Genomic DNA, 21,779 nt, shown 5'->3' with positions numbered 1-21,779 from the left:
ACAATAGCGCAACTTTAGATACCAATTTTTTCACGAACTGCGTGGGATAGTATCCAACTGACAGGGTTTCTTTTATTTTTTGCGGACCAGCATTTTTTCTCTACTTTATTTGTTAAAACAGCCATTTCTGTACGTTCTATGTACATGTAAAATAAGACAAAACATGCAGAGGTGATAAAATTGTTAAGCATACTAAAGTTTGCTGAATAGCAAGTGAACTTCAGGCTTCAGTAATTATGCAACTTAGCGCGGCGAACATGTGGGTCAACCAATAACTCATCAACAACATTATGACATGCTTAACTTTAGTAATTACAGCGAGCACGGTGCCAACTTACTGTGCGAACATAAAGTTTTATGAAAAATTTGGCTATTTGAGTGCCAATATGTCGGGCCGGGTCTTATGCAGTGCTTTGTGCTCTTAAAGCGAATATATGCCAAAACTTACTGCAGCTATAAAAATATAATTGTTTTAGTCTTTGCAAAATATACCCACAACAAACGTTATATTCAAGTTGTGTTACAGGAAGAGGAGAACTATAATATTGAAAAAGATTTCTATTTGTCGGAAACAGTTTGAAACGGTTCGTAGAAATAGGAATGGACATGTCGATCGGCCACCGCAACTTTGCGTACATAATGTAGTTGTCAAACGTCCTAGTTGGGCCAGTACCGCACATTTTCATACTAACCGGAACTGCCGCTAACGACTGCTATTTCAACATTGGCTTGTCATATTCATAATGAACTATTTATCTCGTCCTTTTGGACATCCACAAATTGTAATTGAATATCAGAATAATATTCAAATTACTTTTCCCATATGATCAGGTTCTCAGAACGGGTGCCTGAATGTGAAATCTATATATGTGTACCTATAGCCACTATGAACTCGATATATCACAATAGCAATTGGTTCGCAACCGCTCCGTCAGAACACTAATTCGAACTAAATCATGTTCGATTTAATTCAAACTCCTAGATGTCGGAGGAAGCAAGCTTATTAGGATTGCGGCTTTCTGTATTCTGAGATATTGATCACGTGTTCCCTTGCATCGAATACTATGTGGAATTCATTTGGGATTTCTGATAGCTATCTGCTTGATTTAAACCGTTTTGGAATATCTATATCGGGACTGCGAGCTTCCTTTCACTAGCATTACTGCTTGAAAGGAACTGAATTAGTTATAGCTAAGGATTAATTGTGTAAAGCAATACATACATGGAAATGCACAAATATAATATAATACCTAGAAGCCAAAATCATTTATTTTACTACAGCGATCTTTTTTGATGACTTGAGTAAAAATAAAACAAATTATTTACATAATACAAACCATTGCCCAAACCTTGGTTTTTAAAGTTTAATGAATTAACTATTTAATGGGCCCTTAATGCTAAATATCACAAAAAATTACTTTATAAGTTTAAAAACAACATAGGTACCTATATTTAATACTAATACAGAACATTTATCGGATTTTCACAAACAAACTACTTCATTAGGTACGCTTAGTGAAATCGATCGTAGTTACTCGTATTTCACATTGATTAATCGGATCGTGATTTAATCAAAATCGGTAAAACGAATTTTCATTACAAAAACGGGGGCACGTGTTGACTGACAAAAAGCGAATGATCTTTTTTTTAATATCGAAAGGGTAATAAGTCATGGTGATACGCATTTATTTGGACCATGACCGTTTAGAAGGACGTTTTATGTTTTGTACCAAATCACGATCCGTTGGAGTAAACCCAAGGCTGCCTTTGGGTACACAAGCTTCAAGTCTGTAGAACGTACCGCCCATAATACAAGAACTGTCTGTTGAGGAACTTAGATCTTCTAGAAGTAACTTGTGTACAAAAGAATGTCATAACTCTTAAATCACACGCAATTTGGCAAGGTAGAATGTAGAAAGTATGGATATCGTCGGAATTTCATAATAAATATTTTCCTATAATATTATGGACGGACCTTCCACGACGCTTTACGTTACGGTCTATGGTATGTGTTATAGGTGTTCGTAGACTAATATGGTTCTGTAAGAAGGTTGGTGAGCTAGTTCAATCTACCTATTTATCATCTACAATAAATAACAGATCAACAATAAAACGTCACATTAAAATACAAATACATAATTATAATCACTACACAACACTGGCTCTACTAATACTTACACTTATAGTATTTTAACGTAAGCTTAGAGAGACTTAATATTAATGATATTGATGAAGTGACTTTGTCTACATAGATGACATTTTGGTAACAGTAGGTAACTAAGTGAAGATAAATCGATGCAATTACCAGTAAAGAACAATCATACCTTACAGCAAATCTCTTTGAAGTCGATCTCGAAACATATCGTTAAACATTAAATGGCATCTCAAAGATTCCTGACACATAAAAAGTGTCTCCAGGTATTGGAAAACGAAATCTTTCAAAACATTGTCGAACAACTCCCCTGTATAAAAGCAACAATTTTAATCCTAAGTTGTAATTAAAACACACTTCTAAGTATACACAAAAAGTTCCTCAAGCCTGTCGTACCGTCGCAGTTGATGACGGCTGCAACTGTCGTGTTCTTGCTTCCAGTCTTTTGTTGGCTGAAGTCGAACGACAGGTTAAAGTTATTAATTCTTCCATCATTGGTATTGGCATTGATTTGATTGGTGACGTTATTTTGTGTGAGCCATGGGGTCCACACGTAGTTGTAGTTGGCAGGATCGGCGGCTACATTGAGCCTGGGAGTGCCTCGTCGTTGCTGTGTGGCCCAAAGACCCCTGAGTCGGCTGGTAAGCAACGTAGCAATTTTCCCCGCACGATTCCAAAGGTCGTGACTCTCTGAAGGGTCTCGACGAACGTTGAAAAGACAACCTCGAGCTGAAAGTTTGAATTTAGATTGTTAGCATCCTTTTTACATATAGGAATTTATTTCATGTATCGAAATAATTTTTTCCCTGAGGCCTGATGCAACTTTGACCAAATCAGAAGCCTAAAGAATTTCTTTCATTATTTAATTCTTTGTAACGATTAAAGGTAGATGAAGAAATAATACCGTCTTATTTTCTTGATACTAAACTAAAAAAAACTACAAAAGAGTTTTACATTTAATAATTTGGACATAGCTCACTTGTATTAGAGCAATATAATATAATTTTTAATTAAGTCACATTTGACTTGATTGAAGGTCTGAAACTATGCTTTATCTATTCTAGAAACCTAGTTATGAAATGCGGGCTGTCAGCAACAGGACTCTCTATTTTCGTATGAATATGTTAAATACTGACTATTAAAACATATCTAATGCATCATATTACGAATTCTGAGTATTTAATCAACTACAAATGAATGATCTTGATGAATAGATTCCCCGAAATCCCATTTCATTTAGAAACATATTTAGATTTCGGTACTCATATTTGTGCCCGTACTCGCTCTGTAGAAAATATCACACACATTCATGATTTTTGAAAAGAAGTTCTTAAAAATTATAACGAAATTTCTTTTAAATTGAAGCACTCAACGGAAGATTTCTATAGATGTCGTAAAAGACGATTAATGTCGTTTTCATGGCTGGGGATACTGCATCCACCATTTTGGTTTCAGAACTTACGGCCATGTGCAATAGCGTGGAACGTACTAAAATCTGTGATTTGCTTTTAAAAAAATTATATTCATTGTTCTGCACAGTTAAGGATTTTAAAAAATCTTAAGAGGTTTCCTGACGTGCATAAATAAAATTTTAAATAACTTACTAGGAGTAGGAACACAAGGTGTGGCATCTCTTACAGTGTCCTCTTGCTTAATTGTAGCCTCTTTCCTTGTACTTCTCACAGTATTAAAATCTAAATACAGTCCAACATCTTCAAAAGCTTTCGTCACTGAACAGGATAATAAAGAAGGATAATATTCGGGTGGAGTTTTTTTATTCGCCAATAGTTCTGATCCGTAATAACCGTTACTAACTCCTGTGACGTTTCCTACCACAATTTTGTAATCCCCTGCTCTGTAGGCTGCCCATGAATTAGTATTGCTATCTTCTATAGCTATTAAAACTTCACTACGTTTAGATGCCGAACTTTGTACTATGGACTCCCACTGACTGACTCCGTCTATACCAGTGGGTACTTTTCCTCCAGCTGCCGTAATTAAAGTGGGTAGCCAGTCAGAAATGTGCATCAATCCTTGCCAAACTCTCGGCCTGAGGGCAGACTGCCATATAAACGCCGGGACCCTCACTCCTCCCTCCCAAGGCGTATATTTCTTTCCCCTGAAGGGTAAGTTGACGCCCCAGTTCCTTAAGTCCCCGACCGTCGGCGCTCCATTGTCGGAAGCGAACACTATAATAGTATCGTCAAGAATTCCTCTATTTGAGAGAGCTTGAACTATTTTGCCGACACTACGATCCACGTGTGTCACAATTTCTGGAAATAAAAATGTTAGAATTTAGTATTTGATACAAACGGACAAAGCCTTGGGACATACTCGCAAAGTATATCGGAAATCTGTGGAAGGAATATAAGAAAAAACACATGTCGAATATATTCGTAGCTCACGGATAATCAGAACTGAACTACACAATTAATACAATATTTAATTAAACAAAAGTTGAACCGTGTGATTCACTGGGCAAAGTTGTTACCTAGTCTCCTAGTGTATTCCAAAATCCCCTTGTACGGGGAACCCACTAAGCCGAAAGCCACATTCCGCAGCGAGCTTTCAAACAATACCTGGGAAATGCATATCGTGTGCCAGACCGGGTCTTCATCAGTCCGAACACATAAAGCACGGATATCCCGTTACAAATTAAATACTTCCCAAACGAAATTCAAAAAACTACGGACAAGAATAAAGTTCTCAAATGATTTTAAGGTTATTTCTTTACGTTAACACCTAATAAAGAGGTAATTAAAGCTTTTAAATATGGATCGAGATCGGTTGGCCCATTAGTTACAGCCTTGACTAACGAAGTTTGGTTCACTTCGAACCCGGATAGTTCGCTTTACTGTGTGCAATCGGTTTTATCTCTACTCATTGCTCTAACATACGTGAAGGAAAATATCTTTGGTTGTACATCACACTTAAGGACCTCACATGGTGGGTTACTGCACACATTGCCTCTTTTACTTTGTTATGTAAAACATGTGTTGTGATTGATGACATTTATGTGCCCCAAAATTTTCGCCGAAAAGCAAGAAAAAGCTATAGAGTCTTTTGGAGAGTTGCTAAATCTGATTGTTAATCTCTCTAAGTGTTAAATTTTGACATAGGCGTTGCGAATCACAAAACGCACAGAAGATTGTTCCTGGTGCCTCCAAAAGTGACCCTTATCAAACTATTACTAAACAGGCGTATTTTTATACAGAAATGTTTCTAATAGCGGGGGTATATTACAATGTGATATGTTCAAAACAACTCATCCCGGGTTGAGGAGTTGAGAATTAAGTGGGTTGAGGTGATTTGATAGATAGATCGTTCCATGTAGAAAGAGCGGTGGTAAGTACCTATCGTAGTCAGCTGCATACAGTTGGACTGGAAGCCGGCACCAGTACAGTTGTGACAAAGCACATTTGATGTTAGAACAACTCACCAGCATAAAGTCTTCTATCCGAGTTGGCGATGTGCTGGTGCTTGACGGCGGAGTACAGCGGCGGCTGCAACGCTCCCCCGGCGTTGCCCGCGTGCGGCGCGTTGTGCGTCACGTGCAGGAATAGAGGCTGCGACGCGTTGTGATGGTGGATTACTGGACAAAAATACATATTAATAAATAGTTTACAAAACTAAAAAACACGCTAGTCGTGTACTGTCATCAGAACCCAGAACGTATGCAAAGGACAATGCCAGGGTCTGGGCTCAAAGTTTGCCCAGCAGTGGGAGTAGTTCCAGCTGGTTCCATAGTGCACTCTGAACATGAAATCCAAATATTTTGGAAATCGGTCCCAGAGGTCCCGAGAAAACCCGGTTCAAATGTTCTCCATAGATAGTCACTTAACAAAGCCAGAGCCATTTGCCCAGCAGTGAAAGTGGTTGAAATAGATTCTTTACTGCACTGTTAACACGAAATCCAAATATTTTGGAAATCGGTCCCAGAGGTCCCGAGAAAAACCGGTTCTAATGTTAAACTTGAACAGTCACTTTATAAAGCTCAAGCCATTTGCCCAGTAGTGGGAATGGTTAGAATAGGTTCTTTAACACGTACTGTTAACACGAAATCTAAATACTTTTGAAATCGGTCCCAGAGGTCCCGAGAAAAACCGGTTCTAATGTTAAACTTGAATAGTCACTTTATAAAGCCCAAGCCATTTGCCCAGTAGTGGGAATGGTTAGAATAGGTTCTTTACTTCACTGTTAATACAAAATCCAAATATTTTGAAAATCGGTCCCAGAGGTCCCGAAAAAAAACCGGTTCAAATGTTCTCCATAGATAGTCACTTAACAAAGCCTGAGCCCTTTGCCCAGCAGTGAAAGTGGTCGAAATAGGTTCTTTACTGCACTGTTAACACGAAATCCAAATATTTTGGAAATCGGTCCCAGAGGTCCCGAGAAAAACCGGTTCTAATGTTAAACTTGAACAGTCACTTTATAAAGCTCAAGCCATTTGCCCAGTAGTGGGAATGGTTAAGATAGGTTCTTTACTCCACTCTTAAGACGGAATCCAAATATTTTTTAAATCGGTCCCAGAGGTCCCGAGAAAAACCGGTTCTTATGTTAGCCAGCCATTTTAAGCAGCCACAAACCTAACAACCTCTTTTCTTGAAATAACAATCAGATAGTTAGTGGTTTCACGGTTAACAGGATCAAAAAAAAAAACAAAAATAGACGTTTAAAGGTAACTGTTGTTTGTCTTGCTTTTCAGTCTCTATCTACCACAATCAGTCCTAAGTTCGTGTAGCGTCATGCAATTAATATCCGTAATGGCAATGGAAAAATCTTATCAAGACGAATAAAATAAGCTCGAACACGAGGTAGTAAATAGATACCGTTGAGGAGTTCCCTCGTCTCACTGTCGTCTCCATCGTCAGGTCAGGTCTTAACCTCCACTGTTTTGTGGTATCGGAGACATATACCCGAATGACATGTTTTTATTCGATATGTGCTTACAATTTCCGAGATTTCCCTATTGTTTTAAAGTTTCTATCACCAGACCCTGGACCCTGGACCGAATAACAAAGGAACCATTTGGAAAGTAAATTCTTTCAAACAATAAAATGATTGTTTAAATCGGTTGGTAAACGACGGAGTTATGCACGTACTTACGTAAAAAGAATACAAACGAACTGAGAAAATCCTCCATTTTTTGAAGTCGGTAAAAAAATCTCGTTCAATACCTCGTATTTGTCGATTAATATTAATGCATTAAGATTAATGCATTTCAATTAAGGTAATAAAAGTGGAATAGTTAAGAGTTCGTAAGCATATTTTTCTTAATATTGAATAAGTTTTTCTCAGGACTCCTGGGATGGATTTCGAAATATTTCGGTCTGGGACCTATTATAAGCCTATGGAACATAATACACTATGCAGTTACTGTGGGCAACTCTTGAGCACAACTTCCATACAAAGAATAGCATTGTCCTTTCATCCTAATCGAAGACCGAAAAGTGGGTCAAATTAAGATTCCAAGTTACATACATAGGTAGTTAGTTACACTAAAAGCTAATATAAGGGTAATAAAAATTGGCATTAAAGTGAATAGTGGGGAAACACTGTTATCCAAGCGGGTCGCTAGTTCTCAATAATTTGGGTTACAACATGGGCATTTAAACAGTAACAAACAAATAGTAACTCACAATGAGAGAGCTAAACTAAGAGATAACTAAGAGAGCGATTTAATTTAAGCATTAGGTAATAATTTAGCTACTCGAATTGTGTCAATTAATTCTCAGTATAGAAATCTACTACTTGAAACACTGTTGAGATAGCGCCTGTATACAAAGTTTCGTAAAATACTGTATCGGATATACTTAGAACAACATTTCAGTGAAGGGGTTCGAATAGAACGGCAATTCTATTCAGAAGCAAATATTCATTAAGATGAATATACAGGAAACTTAATACATACATATTCATTGATGAAACAGAACAGTAACATGTTTAATTGGTTTTGTGGATATCATAATCATTTCCAAACTCAAACAATAGGATCGCAATTTTATTTTAAAAGTAGTTTTTGTTACATCCAATCAAAAATTGGATTGGATTGAGTAATGGACATTTGTATGATTGCAATAGGAAACCCGAGGCATGGGTTACATTGCAATCATGGAAGTACACTCCATACCTAAATGAGTATTGCAATAACCTTTACGCCACCATACTCAATTTAAAATACCAATTCAAGATGAAATCTTGCGCATTTCCATCGTTATTGAATGCATAAAGGCGGTTGCAACATGAGATAATACAAAACTTCACAACGGCATTGTAAACGAAACTACTGTACAAACTTACTTTTAACTGCTTTCTCGGTGAGTGCGTCCACAATGTACCGTTGTTCGAAATCTTGCGGTATTGCATCATCGTACAGATCTAGACCGAACATTAGTCGTCCATTTGGCCACTGCGAATAAATAACGATCTTGTAAATAAACATGCCATTCCCATAGTCGAAAAGTTATAATTCGTTAGGTACCATTCCTAAAACAAATAGTGCTTAAAACCATTCACTTTGAAGTACTTTCATGCCTAACAAAACGTGACTGCATATCCGCATTGGTTGGCCTTTAGAATTTCATGGCTCGGTTACTGGGTCCACACCTAATTACCTGAATAAATGAACCTATTGTGAGAGTCAACAAGAGACGGTTTGCTTACCGTTTCGACTTTGTTGTAAGTGTAATAGTCGACGTAACCGCCTCGCATGCCGTAGTGATGATCGTAGCCTCGCGAGGTCGGAAGATACTCCGGCTTGGACATCCCGACGTGCCACTTTCCCACTAGGTGAGTGGAGTAGCCCAAGTCCTTCAAGTACGATGGCAGAAGACGCTCAGTCAACGGTATGCCTCGATCTTCAGAGTTAAATAGAGGCTGACCATGCATTCCTGTGTGAATAAAAATCATGCATGTTAAACGAATTCTTATTATTAAGGAATACACGTTTAAGAGCAAATAAGAGGTGAAAACCGAGTATATTATAAAGTACATAATAAATTGTCAGTTGCAAAATAGATGTCAAAGGCCTCATCTTAATGCTAACAAAACATGATTTAAGTGCAATCAATAAAAAGTGAGTAATTATCGCTGCTAGAGCCGCACGCGATCTCACGACAAATAGCCGCACACCGCGGCAATCACTGCAGTGTCCATCAACAAACTCGAAAGCATTATTTAAACAACTCAACCTTTAATCTTCGCAACAAATTACAGTTATTTTAACATCAACAGTTCTGTAAGCTTATCGACTTTTGACATTAACAACTAACTATGATTCTAAATCGGCGAGTAAACCATAATAATTATAACTCCGGATATAGTTTGTTTTCAAACACGATCCCTACCGCTGTCAAATTCCAAATTTACTTTATGACAATTGGTTTATTCAACCCATATTCAAAACCAGTAATTAAATAAACCCATTAATTATGCTTATTTGCATGTAGGTACCTATAACATAACATAATTGGTTTAATTCATGCATAGATACTAATTAATCTGTGTGCTTAGCCACAGGCTCTAAACACTAAAGGAACCATTGTGTTGTATGCAGCAATTATAACTGTTAGGCTAAATAAAACACGCTTCAAATTACTTTCAGCTAAAATACCAACACACATGCACTTTTTTAAATGAAAAGCTTCCTGATAGTAATGACACAAAACGTGATTCTAAGGAGTCTAATACGTTCATTAGGTAGGTATAAGTATTTAGACAATTAGAAAAAATACCAATTTCTTGTATGGATGGTGTTCCCTTTCAGGCCTTAACTAAGTAAGTAGGTAGGTACATAAGGTAAACGTACCAATAGTCGTCGGATTTCGGAAATCACTGACTTTGAAGAGCTACTGTGTGTTAAATATTCAATAGAAAATGAAAATTTTTGCATGACGTGATAGAGTATTTATTCATTATTCTAAGTAACTAATGCTTTTTTAATAATGTTGATGGGTTTATATACTTATTAAGGCAAAAGTAAAAAAAGGGCGATTTGTACCAATAGTCGTCTGATTTGTACGGATACTCGTCAAATATTCCCAGTACTCGTCAACTTTTAATGCTAATGTAAACTCTCTGCTCTTGAACATAAGGTTCAAGTTATGCACATTTTTATGTGCTTGAATTTCTTAAGCATACTTGTTCTTTTGAAACATTAGGTAGGTAGATAGATAAAAACCAAATTCCTATTTAGAATAACAGGTCATAATCTGTTAGAAATGCAGGTATTCAATAAAACAGATACATGGTTGCATTTTAATTTATATTCCTTATTATCAAACGCTTGGAATCACAAAACCAGTCTATAAAAATCTATACTAATATTATACAGCTGAAGAGTTTGTTTGTTTGTTTGAACGCGCTAATCTCAGGAACTACTGTTCCGATTTGAAAATTTCTTTCAGTGTTAGATAGCCCATTTATCGAGGAAGGCTATAGGCTACTTTTTGTCCCGGTACGGGAAGTAGTTCCCACGGGATGCGGTTGAAAACGCTGGCAGAAGCTAGTTATATTTCTTAATTATAATAACGATGCAGTCATGTGCATATGTAGCACGAGTAAAATAATTATATTAATTTCTCTATATGTACCCAAATTATGTTCGTTCGTCTTTTATACTTTCCTACTATCTGTTTTGTTTTATGTGTTTTTGTTGTGTTTTTTTTTTTGTTTTTATAATTTACAAATTAAGTACGAAGTAAATGAATGTCAAACTTTTTTGTTGCATCTAGTTATTATTAGCAAATGCTGTGGTTTCCTGTAATTGGGGGAACACAGTAATCAGTTCCTATGTATTTGTGTTTAAAATATGTGATCTGTGTATCTTCTGTTGAAAATCCTATAAATAAATAAATTACTTTTAAAATATTTAAATTTTAAATAAAATAATTAGTATTCACAAAAAATAAAAGCCACATTACGGGAGCATTTCTTTGGCCGCCTGAATAAGGTTCTAAAAAGTTCCTATCGGGAGGCAACAAGGTTCGCGCCTTTAATGGTTGGGTCATGCCAGTCCTGATGTACTCCTTCGGCATACTCAAATGGACTCAAACTGAATTGGACGCCCTAGATAGGAGAGTCCGCACACTGCTGACCGCAGAACGAATGCATCACCCACGATCGTCAGTGATGAGACTGTACATCCCACGGAAATGTGGAGGACGTGGCTTTTTAAATGCAAAGACGCTCCACAACCATGAGGTGTGCAGTCTCAGAGAATATTTTCTCAAAAGCGACGTGGGTATGCACCGTGATATGGTGGCAGTGGACAGAGGACTCACCCCGCTATCGTTGGCAAATGAGAACTGGCGCAAACCTGTCGTACTAACTACCCACGATCGCAAGGAGGTATGGCAGAGCAAACAGCTACACGGACGCTTCTTCGGGGCTCTTCATGGCCCCGATGTAGACTTCAATGCGTCCGTATCTTGGCTACGTTTCGGTGACTTGTTTGGAGAAACCGAAGGGTTTGTATGTGCAATTATGGACGAAGTTATCCTTACGAATAACTACCGGAGATATATCGTGAAAGACGGGACGGTTGACATAAAATATGTCGGGCATGTCACCATCCGGGTGAGTCTATCAGACATATTATATCTGGTTGTTCTCGTTTGGCTAATGGTGAATATTTGCACAGACATAACCAAGTGGCCAAGATCATCCACCAGCAGCTTGCTCTGCAATACAACCTTGTAGACCTTGAGGTACCGTACTACAAGTATGCGCCCAACCCAGTTCTCAAAAAGGACCATATCACGTTGTACTGGGATCGATCTATCATCACTGACAGGACTATTGTAGCCAATAAGCCCGATATTGTGGTGATAGATCGATTAGTGCGCCGCGCGATGATAATCGATGTCGCCGTTCCGCATGACGAGAACCTTGTGAAAGCTAAGAAAGAGAAACAAATAAAGTATCTCGACTTAGGTTCACGAGGTTGTCGCCATGTGGAGTGTCAACACGGCTGTTATTGTGCCGATTGTCGTTACGGCCAATGGTTTAATAGCCAAGAGCCTCGACGAACACCTCAGGAGGCTCTCGTTGGGCGGCTGGATCAAGGGAATGATTCAGAAGGCAGTACTCCTTGATACGGCACGTATTGTGAGGAGGTTTCTGTCTCTGGGACCCTAACCACCGGTACCTTGGACCCTGTGCCCGATATCGGTGGCAACCTATTTTTTATATTTTTGAATGTTTTTTATTTTTATATTTAATATTTAAAAATGTAATAAATATGTGCAAGAATAAATAATAATAACAAATATCTAATAAGCCCCACAGGGCATCTGAGGCGGATGACGGGTAGTAGCGACCCCGCGGGGCTATATATCCGAGTGCTCCGGGGAGAGTATACTGTCCCCCATCTCCGGCCTGCCGAAGTGAAGGTCTCCCGCCTCTTGGCTTGCCTTCATTGGCCGACTAGAGTGGAGTCGCTAGAGCAGGGTTAGCAGCCCTGCTCGGAGGGTAGATGCGTCGTGGCAAGTGGCAAGTGGGCCGGTGATGCTGGACCCACAGGGAGCGCGTGATCTGCGTTTAAAGTCCACCGAGGTATCCTCACCTCGCCGCCCTCTTCTTTAAACTCTCTTGCTTGTAGTTTTTTTCAGTCATGATCTGCTATTAAAATAACGATCATGCAATCACTAAATACAGACAATTTTAAATAAAAAAATCTTACTTAAGATTACTCTTTACCCATCAATACCGAATACGACAAGCAAAGAAGTGACAGCGATGGAAGCTATGTCATCTTAGTTTTAAAACTGATTTTAATATTTTTTGCGTCAAAACTGTGAATGACATAATTTTTATACAGGCGCTATTAAGGCACGTTAGGAAGACGCGGTACAATACGCGTGACGAAATGCAGTTATTTCGAACAAAAGCATAGTGTAAGAACAGTCAATTTTTGTTTGCCACAAATTGTAATCCAAGCGTTAGTAGAAACAAAGGCTAGTGCTAGACCTACTTGTACCCAAAGCGGTAGATCTTAATCTAATGGCGGAGGCCTACAGCGGCCAATATATACCTGAAAAAACACTCGTAGAAAGTGCATACTTATAGAAAACAGGGGATTTAACCATTAAGAAACATATGAATTGAATCGAATAACATGACTGTGTACGTGCATCTAGAACCAGCAGAGTAAAATTTGCCCCTAAGAAAAAGCTTAGAAGAAACGCAGTTTTATGAACAAATGTAGTCTAAACCTTAAATATGTTTGTTCTAGATAGGGCTGCCATCCGTCCGGGTTTCCCCGGATTTGTCCTCGTTTGGAGGCCGTCCGGGGGCCGTCCGGGCGGGGTTTCAAGAAGTGTCCGGGGAAAACCCGGACACTTTTAACAGGGACGTCTAGACCTATGGTGCTGGGTCCCAAAACTCAAAAATTTTCGCGCTCGCTTCGCTCGCGGCTTCTTAACAGGGTTATTTTTTTTTTGTTGCTACCTTAATATCCCAATATTCAAAAAAATTGCGCTCGCTTCGCTCGCGGATTTTTCTCTCTGCGGATTACTTTTATTATACAAGTTTAGGTGCTTTAGTGACGCAAAACTCATTTTTTTTTTGCTACTTTCAACATTTTTTTGTCTAACCTATCAAAAAGGGAGCACCATTTTAAATTCCTTTTATTAACAAGAAATTAACTCCTAGTTTCCATATGAGCTTTCTTATTTATGATCTTCGAAGTAGGTACTCATATTAGTCATAATCTTTCAATACCTACTACTACATGAGCTAGAGACGGCCCTGACTTTTCATGTAAAGAAGCACCTCATTGAATTTAAGTATATGGTAATAGTAAATGGATAAAAAATTAGGTCTTGTTTTGTTTACAAAAAAAACGGACTCGTCCGGGGAAAAAATACGATTTACGCCAAATGTCCGGGTTTTTTTTCATGTTTGTCCGGGTTTGGCGAAATTCGAGATGGCAGCCCTAGTTCTAGACAGTTATCAATTTTGTAAAAGTCCCGATATTAGCTGTTTATTCGCATTTTGTACTGTAAAACACAAAATATCCTCATTATGACGAGTTTAGGTGCAACTTTTGAACATGTCCCAGTAGTCGTCATAATAATTGTAAAATTGACGGGTTTTGGGTGAAATGGGAGTTTTGAAGTACCAATAGATGTCACATTAAAAAAATATATCTTCTATGTTAAAAGTATTCCAAATTGCATATTACATCGCTAGCAAATACACTTAACTATCTAATTAAACAAAGAAACATACCACAGACCCCACTGGAGTTATGTAAATCAAAACACAAAACCACGTGCTGAGTTTCACTTTTGACAGCTGAACTTCACGAAAAAACGATTTTGTTAGGGCACACACATTTCAAATAACATATCTTAGAAGCCGTGACTGTTAAAACCCCGTATTGTTATTTCAATTGTGCAATATATTATCCAGAATATATTGATATATAAACCGGCCCATTTTAAGTCCAGTAGAAAATAATAATAAAAGTTTTAAGATTAATTGACGACTATTGGGGCATGACGACTTCACCCGCGTTTACCTTAGTGTATTAACATTTTAATTTGTACTGGAGACTATGACAATAGAAAATAGGTAGATACAATACACAAATATTGAACTATTGAGCATCATGATTGCAATTGTTAAAGGATAAATTGAAAAGCCCCAAAACACCAAACCTCACACAATTAATATCAATTATGAATTTTATCAATTGTTTTGTGTTCAAAACCGGTGTAAACGACGTGTTAAGAATAAAACAATTAAATTGTTATCGTATGCACGTGCACTGCAGCATGGCATAAAAGTTACAGTATTAATTCATTGTCAAAAGCCCTAGTTTTGCGAAAGCGTACCTACACAAAATTGCGTAGGTATATCACGGCCGAAGGTTAGCAACTCTCATTCAGTCGTTTGCCTTCGACTGCATTACGCTTTCTCGAAATGGAAATGAAATTCTTACATGCATAAATGTGCGATAGTAATTAGAGCAGCTGAAGTAATTATTGTAATAAGTGTACTTACCCAACCGCATGGGGTATTTCCCCGTGAGAAGTGCAGTGCGGGCTGGGGTGCAGATAGCTTCACTGTAGTATTGTTGTAATATTACACTGTGATACGCTAGGGCATCAATGTTTGGCGTCAGGATCTGATCTGAACCGTGGAAAGATACGTCATTCCAACCCTGTGAATGAAAAATCAATTATCAATATGTTTTCAATTTTCATAGATTAGCAGGGAACCTTTTCTTTCTTGGCATTGTGGAAATATGAAAGATAAATATTCTACACGATTATTAACTGAACAGAAACCCTGACCTACAGCCTCATGAATCAAGTGCTACGTTAGTTGCGTAGTTAGTCAACTTTACCAGACCATTAACTTTTTTGAAAGTGCTGAAATGTATGCAGCAAATGAATAATAATTATCAGTGACAGCTATCAACGCTTTAATTCATGGCCAGTGAAAAACAAAACCTGGTTAATTGAATACAGATGATAATGAAATAAATAAATTGTTTCTTTTTAATCACTAGACCGTGAAATTAAATGTATTACTCCAAAATTAATGTTCGGTTTACGTAAATGTAACATCTAATTAAATTGCAATTTACAAAACATGTAAACAGCATTGAAAAACGTATGAAGCTCAAAATGAGAGTAGACGGCTAGACATCTGCGATAAGCCAAAAGTCGATTCGAGATTAGATAATATGATACAAGTGCAAGTTCCTAAAATTATTTACCATTAAGTAGCGATCTGCGATTCATAATCAATTTATAAGCAAAGACAACAAACCTAAAACTACTTAATAGCATAAAACATCTGTTAAATGTCAAGCCCAGACTCAATAAAGGTTTAAAATACAGATAAACGGGTCTCCTAAACGTTCGCCAATACAGAACAATAGGGTCGGCCGCAACCCGACATCCGACATGGAGCAATGTCGGTGTCACCGCCCAGGCAGTGTACTCAAGCAAATGCAGTTTTATCGACAACGAATATCGACACGATTTTGGTATTTAAAATACCGTTTTTGAAAAGTCACGCATTGAGATCTAGGGATAGATATTTTTTTGTAAACATCGGGGTATTTACAAAAAATGTATAATGCAGAATTACATAACAATATTCATTAAGTATTCCGCCATTAAACTAGATAATAGATAATAATAAATTAAATTGAATAAAATCCGACTGCTAAATGGGTAATAAATAAAAACATAATAACTAAATGGGTTTTCTTAAGTTACTACAAATTGCGTCCATAAATAAAACCTAACATTGCTATTCAAGTAGTTATCAAGTTTATGTTAAATTAATATTTATTAGCGGAATTGTGATCTTGAACTAAATATTCAAATAGTAAAAAAGTCTGAATTATTCTAAGGAATCTGTCACCCACTATTAAATTCTCTTGAAAAAAAAATATATGCTGAGCATAAGTAAAATATTTTAAACGACGCTTGTTTACCATTTTCTATTCTCTGTTGTTAAGTTAGTGGAAATTTCTAACGGAACTTCATGGATTTAAATTATTTAAGAAGCGTTAAAGTAACGTGAGTGAGAAATGGATGGCATAATTAAAACAGTATAAGTAATTGTACTCGTAGTTCGAAGTGCATTTTTGCGACCAACTTTTTTGCATCTTTTTCCTTGAAATGGCTAACGGTCGATCGCAACAAGTAAAATATTTTGCTAGTTAAAACCACTATATATTTACATGGGTCCGGTAAACGTAAGGTTTCTTGCTACTAACTTTTTTCCTCTGAGAGAATTATTTTAATTAAAATAAACAATTTATTTTATACCGAATTCACTTTATTGTTATTCAAACTAGTAATTTGAAGTGCAAACAAATTAATTAAACACTTGTTCAACGGGTTCATAATAATGCAAATTTTACATACAATGGTCATGTAATTACAGTGTCACTTTTATATTAATACCATTGCATGTTATTCCTACGGTGAACGGTTTCAAATAGCATTTGTATAATCGTAAATCGGTATGAAATTGTAATTCGGGCCACTAGATGATTACAGACACGTAACTCGGTGTGGGATGATGAAAATATGATAATTATAATAGATTTAGTAGTTTAAACTTACCTACTTACTTTCACATTATGCAATTATAAAAAGTATTTTCGTTGTTTCTTACAGCTTTATCCTGAATATAATAAAAGTGCAAATAACCAGTTTAAACAAAAAACATTATTTAACATCGGCAAAAACTTTAATTTACTAACAAAGTATATAAAACAGGAAGCAACTAACTCGAAAAATGTTTTATGAACTTTTTGCATTGTCACAATTAGCGTAACATTCGATTAGGGCGGTTGAAAATTTAATTGTTTTGACTTTGTTCTCCGTAATCGTTGGAACTAAGGACGTACTTGGCAATGAAAAGTAATTAATTACAAGGCTAAGAGGCCAATCAATATGAGAAGAAAAAGTAAGACTGAAAATTCAAGAGTAGCAGCTGACTTATCAATGCATCCCATCTTCAGGGAAGTCCCAAAAGAACAATTACATTCTTAAACTGTGACGTTATAACATTATTTACTTACTTTTTTTTTAATACTCGCATGAAAACACAAAAAATATCCAAGCAATGCTATACTAGCTAAACAATAAATCATTCAAAACATAATACCTGCTTTTATGTAAATGTAAGATTGTTTTCAAATCTGTTTTAGATTATATCGTATTGTTATTCATCTATTCTTTGTAAGATTGCAGAAAATCAATATCATATTATAGTCTAATGAAAACACAAACAAAACACATTCTAAACTCACCACGGGCCATCAGTGATAAAAATGTTTAGCTCAACAGTTATATTAATGTTTTCTAAGCTTCAAAATGAGAAAATAAAAAAGTTTAAAGAAATGCATTTACCATATCATCGACCATGATGAACACGATGTGTGATGGCCCTTGTCGATATCCTGATATCAATTTTGATACCACTGTCAGGATGATCCACCACTGTTTCCTGAAAAGAAAATTAATAACACTTATTTCACATTTTCGCATTGAAACACATAGAATTGCAGCTTTATCTGGCTGCATCTTTCGAAAAAGCCTACTTATTTCTTGAAGGCGATGCAGATTTGATAAATAAAAACCCTTCTTTTTTGGAAGCTATTTTATGCTTTTCTACAAATCTGGTCTATGATAACGGAAGCTTTAGTAGAGTTGAGTACGTAACATTTAGTCGTCCGATAGTTGGTTTGGGCTCATAAATCAGTATGAACATAAATGGAAGTACACACGTAACAACGATCAGGTATTTGTCCGGTATCAGACCGACTAAAAGCTATGATCGAATTCTCGATTTTCTAAAAAAATATTTCTTGTAACCACCGAGTCAACGGTCGTCGGTCGACTGTTTAGTCTGCAGTTTACGATATGCTTAATGTTTTTACCTACTCTTCCTATATCTCCCGTATTATCAATCAAAACAGTAGGTATTCAAGATAAAATAAAATATAATTAAACAATAGTAATAGAAAATGTAAACACAAACATAACATGAGATAATTCCTTCACGATGCTGCGCTAAAATCGCGTGAGGTATTAATTGTCTCCTACTTTTCTCAAAATTATAATATATCGACTATGTAAATATACAGAAAATTTATACATTCGGCCGGAAGGTATTAATAGTAATTATGTTATTGATGATTTCAATCATATCTCGTTAAGTTCATTTATTTTCCAAGCTGTGTATTTTTAGAGGATAATCAAAATTATATTCTTGATTGGATTTTTAGTGTTAGGCATTATGACAAATGGGTAATTTGGAAACAATTAGAAATACTTTTATATTTTAATTTTTTTAATGTGGCCTTAATCATGTATTGTGCAAGGCAGTATAAAAGGAATCCGCAATAAATAAACTATGATTATTTATCGCACACTCACAAAACATTCAACCTTTTCCTAACTAAAAAAACCTACAATAGGAATAGTATTTTATGATGAAGATATAAAAATTAATCAAATGAGGAATTTTAGCCTAACCTGTTTGAAGTCTCCTCGAGTTTTATTTGTGATTCTGATGCCTTGTAGATAATACGAAAACCCAACATTAAATATGAAGCCAAATAGTCAATTAAAGAGCAGTTATCATGTTTAACCAACTGTGTTGAAGCAGATGCATATTATACAGAATTCTATACCTTTTTACAAATACCTAAAAAGTTTGTTTTCACACAGTTTTACATGTCTTTGTGTAATATGTATTAATTCCAGAGCCGATTTTCCAAATTGCTGTATAGGTACTCGTAATATAAGTTAGGTATACAAACAAACACGAGCATATTAGATAGTCAAAAATAATAACAGTTTTCTATACTAAAGATGTTTATGTATGAACCATAGCACAACACAAAAGCTACAGTAAGATGCGTGTTGAACTACTCTGTATATCATTATTAATTTATGTATTAACATTGATATCTACAACAAGGCGTGCATGTAGTTTGATTGATATCCCAGCATAATTACATTATTCAGGATAATGTTTTAAGGTTCCATATAAGAAGACAACCCTATTATGAGAGCCCCCATAAATAAATCCAACCTATTCATCCTGAACTTTTATGGGATCATGGTACCTATCGGTAATTTTGTTACAGTCCTATTAATTTCACTAACAAAAGTGTGCAAACCCTCTATTTAAATATCCTGTGGAGGTATTTATTAATCGTTACGTAGGCCAGGTAATAAAATGACAAAAAAAAACATGTTTTTCCCCTATCAGAAAACTGCATAAAAAGTTGAGTTTACCTTGTTTGTGCAGTATTTGATACCTATAAGGCCTATCTTTACATTGATGGACGGAGCTAAAAGAACACGTACCTAACAGGAAAAATATTGTTTAAGTACCCAGAGGAGTCCTTTGAGTCAGTTTCATCTGAATTCAAGGATTTTGAATAATTACATTCAGAGATCTCTGTAAACTGGCTGTGTGATTCATCCTCATCATCTGCCAAGCCTTTTCCCAACTGTGTTGGGGTTGGCTTCTAGTCTGATTATTACAATAGTTTACACATCTTCTAACATTACACACAAACGTTACAAATTAAAGCCCTCGTTGTAACGTTTTCCGAACATTTTTCAATCCATATTCATGTCTCATGCAACTGCCTCATACAACTTGTTTGCTACATTATTGTGACATAATTTAATTTAAAACCGGTAAATATTATTAACTCGCCAATAATTTACTGTAACTCAAGGCCTGAAAGTGGCATCCTCGCGCTTTACAATGAACGGAACCTTATAGATGCGAACAAGAGCACATCGCACTTGACCGAGTTTTCTTTGTTTCTGCAAATTGCTTCATTATGTTTGCCAGTGATCCGTCCTAATAATGATAGCAAGACAATCTTGATACTTTGTAAAAAGCCTGGAATTAATGGAGGCTAAAGATATTTGCTTGCATGCAACTATGTAGATCGAGGCTCTTTAACGATCTTAGAGCGTGAGAACAGAAGGCCTTGGCAGAGAAATTGTTTGTTAATTCAGTTATGTTTGATTCAGTCGAAGTTTACATAAAAAAGTTATCTAATATGAATAAAAATCATATCAAACTATGTATAAAATGTGTAGCTATTTGAAACAATATTTAGTAACAGTTATAACACCATTTTGCCACCTAGACTAAAATTACTTCGAAGAATCTACTGCTATCCACCTGAATTAGGTAGTTCCAAACTTTGAGACACGGAAATTCGACATTGAAGTCATTATATTTTGCCCGACTTAGGAAGCGAACGCTGGACGTCATGCTGAGCTACTACTGAACGCTAATAAGCTTTCCATATAAATTCCAATCACAAATAAATTTATACTTGGTATAAGTGAAAAATAAATGTGAAATGGAAGAGCTCAGTATCAAAGTACATAACAGTCCTAATGGCGTTAATGGATTAGTATTTTTCTGCTTTAATTAAAAAAAAATAAGCTAGATACAGTTATTGAATGTAGGCGCGAATCCATATCAACGTTTTTAGCACTGAAAACGTGAAATAAATTAAATATAAAAATAAAACTTACCAGCTCATATTATTTCTTATTATTTCAAACATATTGATTTGAATTATGTATCGTCAACTGAACAGCACTAGCACACACCAGTTTGTATATGTATAAACAATTCACAATAATAAAATTTTGAACACCGCGCCAAACCGTACATCGAAACTTAGTATAAGTATGTATAGAGGTCTATTCTCCACGAGCGCTCAACTTGTACAAACCTCTGAAACCAAGGGAAAGCTGTATTCTATTGTAAATTACTTAAAGGCGCTATAGATTCATTTCTGAAGGTCATATTTACATACACTCATGAGAACCACGTGTTTTTACAAAAAAATATCTTCAATATTATCACTTATCATTTAAAATCACAATTATAATTGAATTTTAGGAAATCGTACCAGAAAATATCATGTAATACTATTTCTGAAATATCGATTAGTTATATTACTGTTACATTAGTCATTACGTGGCCAGATCACAATGCTATTGTTGGTATCTAAATGGGTTTCAGAAAAATCTTACGGAAGAAAACTTTATTACAACATTTAATTACAATATTAAATTGCATCATTATAAACTGTATTTAT

The 21,779-nt window shown here is 36.0% G+C and overlaps 1 protein-coding gene across 1 annotated transcript; it reads right to left on the bottom strand.

Annotated features, from left to right (window-relative positions):
* Positions 1–1,348: 1,348 nt before the first annotated feature.
* Positions 1,349–21,779, bottom strand: LOC110375086 (arylsulfatase B). Its single transcript, XM_049838972.2, has 10 exons — positions 21,495–21,779; positions 21,208–21,412; positions 18,040–18,136; positions 15,161–15,320; positions 8,816–9,042; positions 8,453–8,561; positions 5,592–5,744; positions 3,757–4,425; positions 2,549–2,881; positions 1,349–2,462 (listed from the first exon to the last, which is right to left on the bottom strand). Exons 2-10 carry the CDS (start codon positions 21,237–21,239, stop codon positions 2,326–2,328), a joined length of 1,917 nt encoding a protein of 638 aa, XP_049694929.2. The 5' UTR covers positions 21,240–21,412; positions 21,495–21,779; the 3' UTR covers positions 1,349–2,325.

This window comes from Helicoverpa armigera, chromosome 12 (genome assembly GCF_030705265.1).
Source record: "Helicoverpa armigera isolate CAAS_96S chromosome 12, ASM3070526v1, whole genome shotgun sequence".
NCBI lineage: Eukaryota > Metazoa > Arthropoda > Insecta > Lepidoptera > Noctuidae > Helicoverpa > Helicoverpa armigera.
Note: the sequence above shows the minus strand (reverse complement) of the source record. Positions and strands in the feature narration are given on the sequence as shown.

Bases quoted from the DNA above. Each gene is read 5' to 3' on its own strand.
- LOC110375086 (XM_049838972.2), bottom strand. From the start codon at position 21,239: ATGTTTGAAATAATAAGAAATAATATGAGCTG. The intron at 2,882-3,756 runs GTAAGTTATTTA...TCAAACTTTCAG, and splicing joins ACCTTGTGTTCCTACTCCTA to CTCGAGGTTGTCTTTTCAAC. The intron at 2,463-2,548 runs GTACGACAGGCT...GCTTTTATACAG, and splicing joins AGCCGTCATCAACTGCGACG to GGGAGTTGTTCGACAATGTT.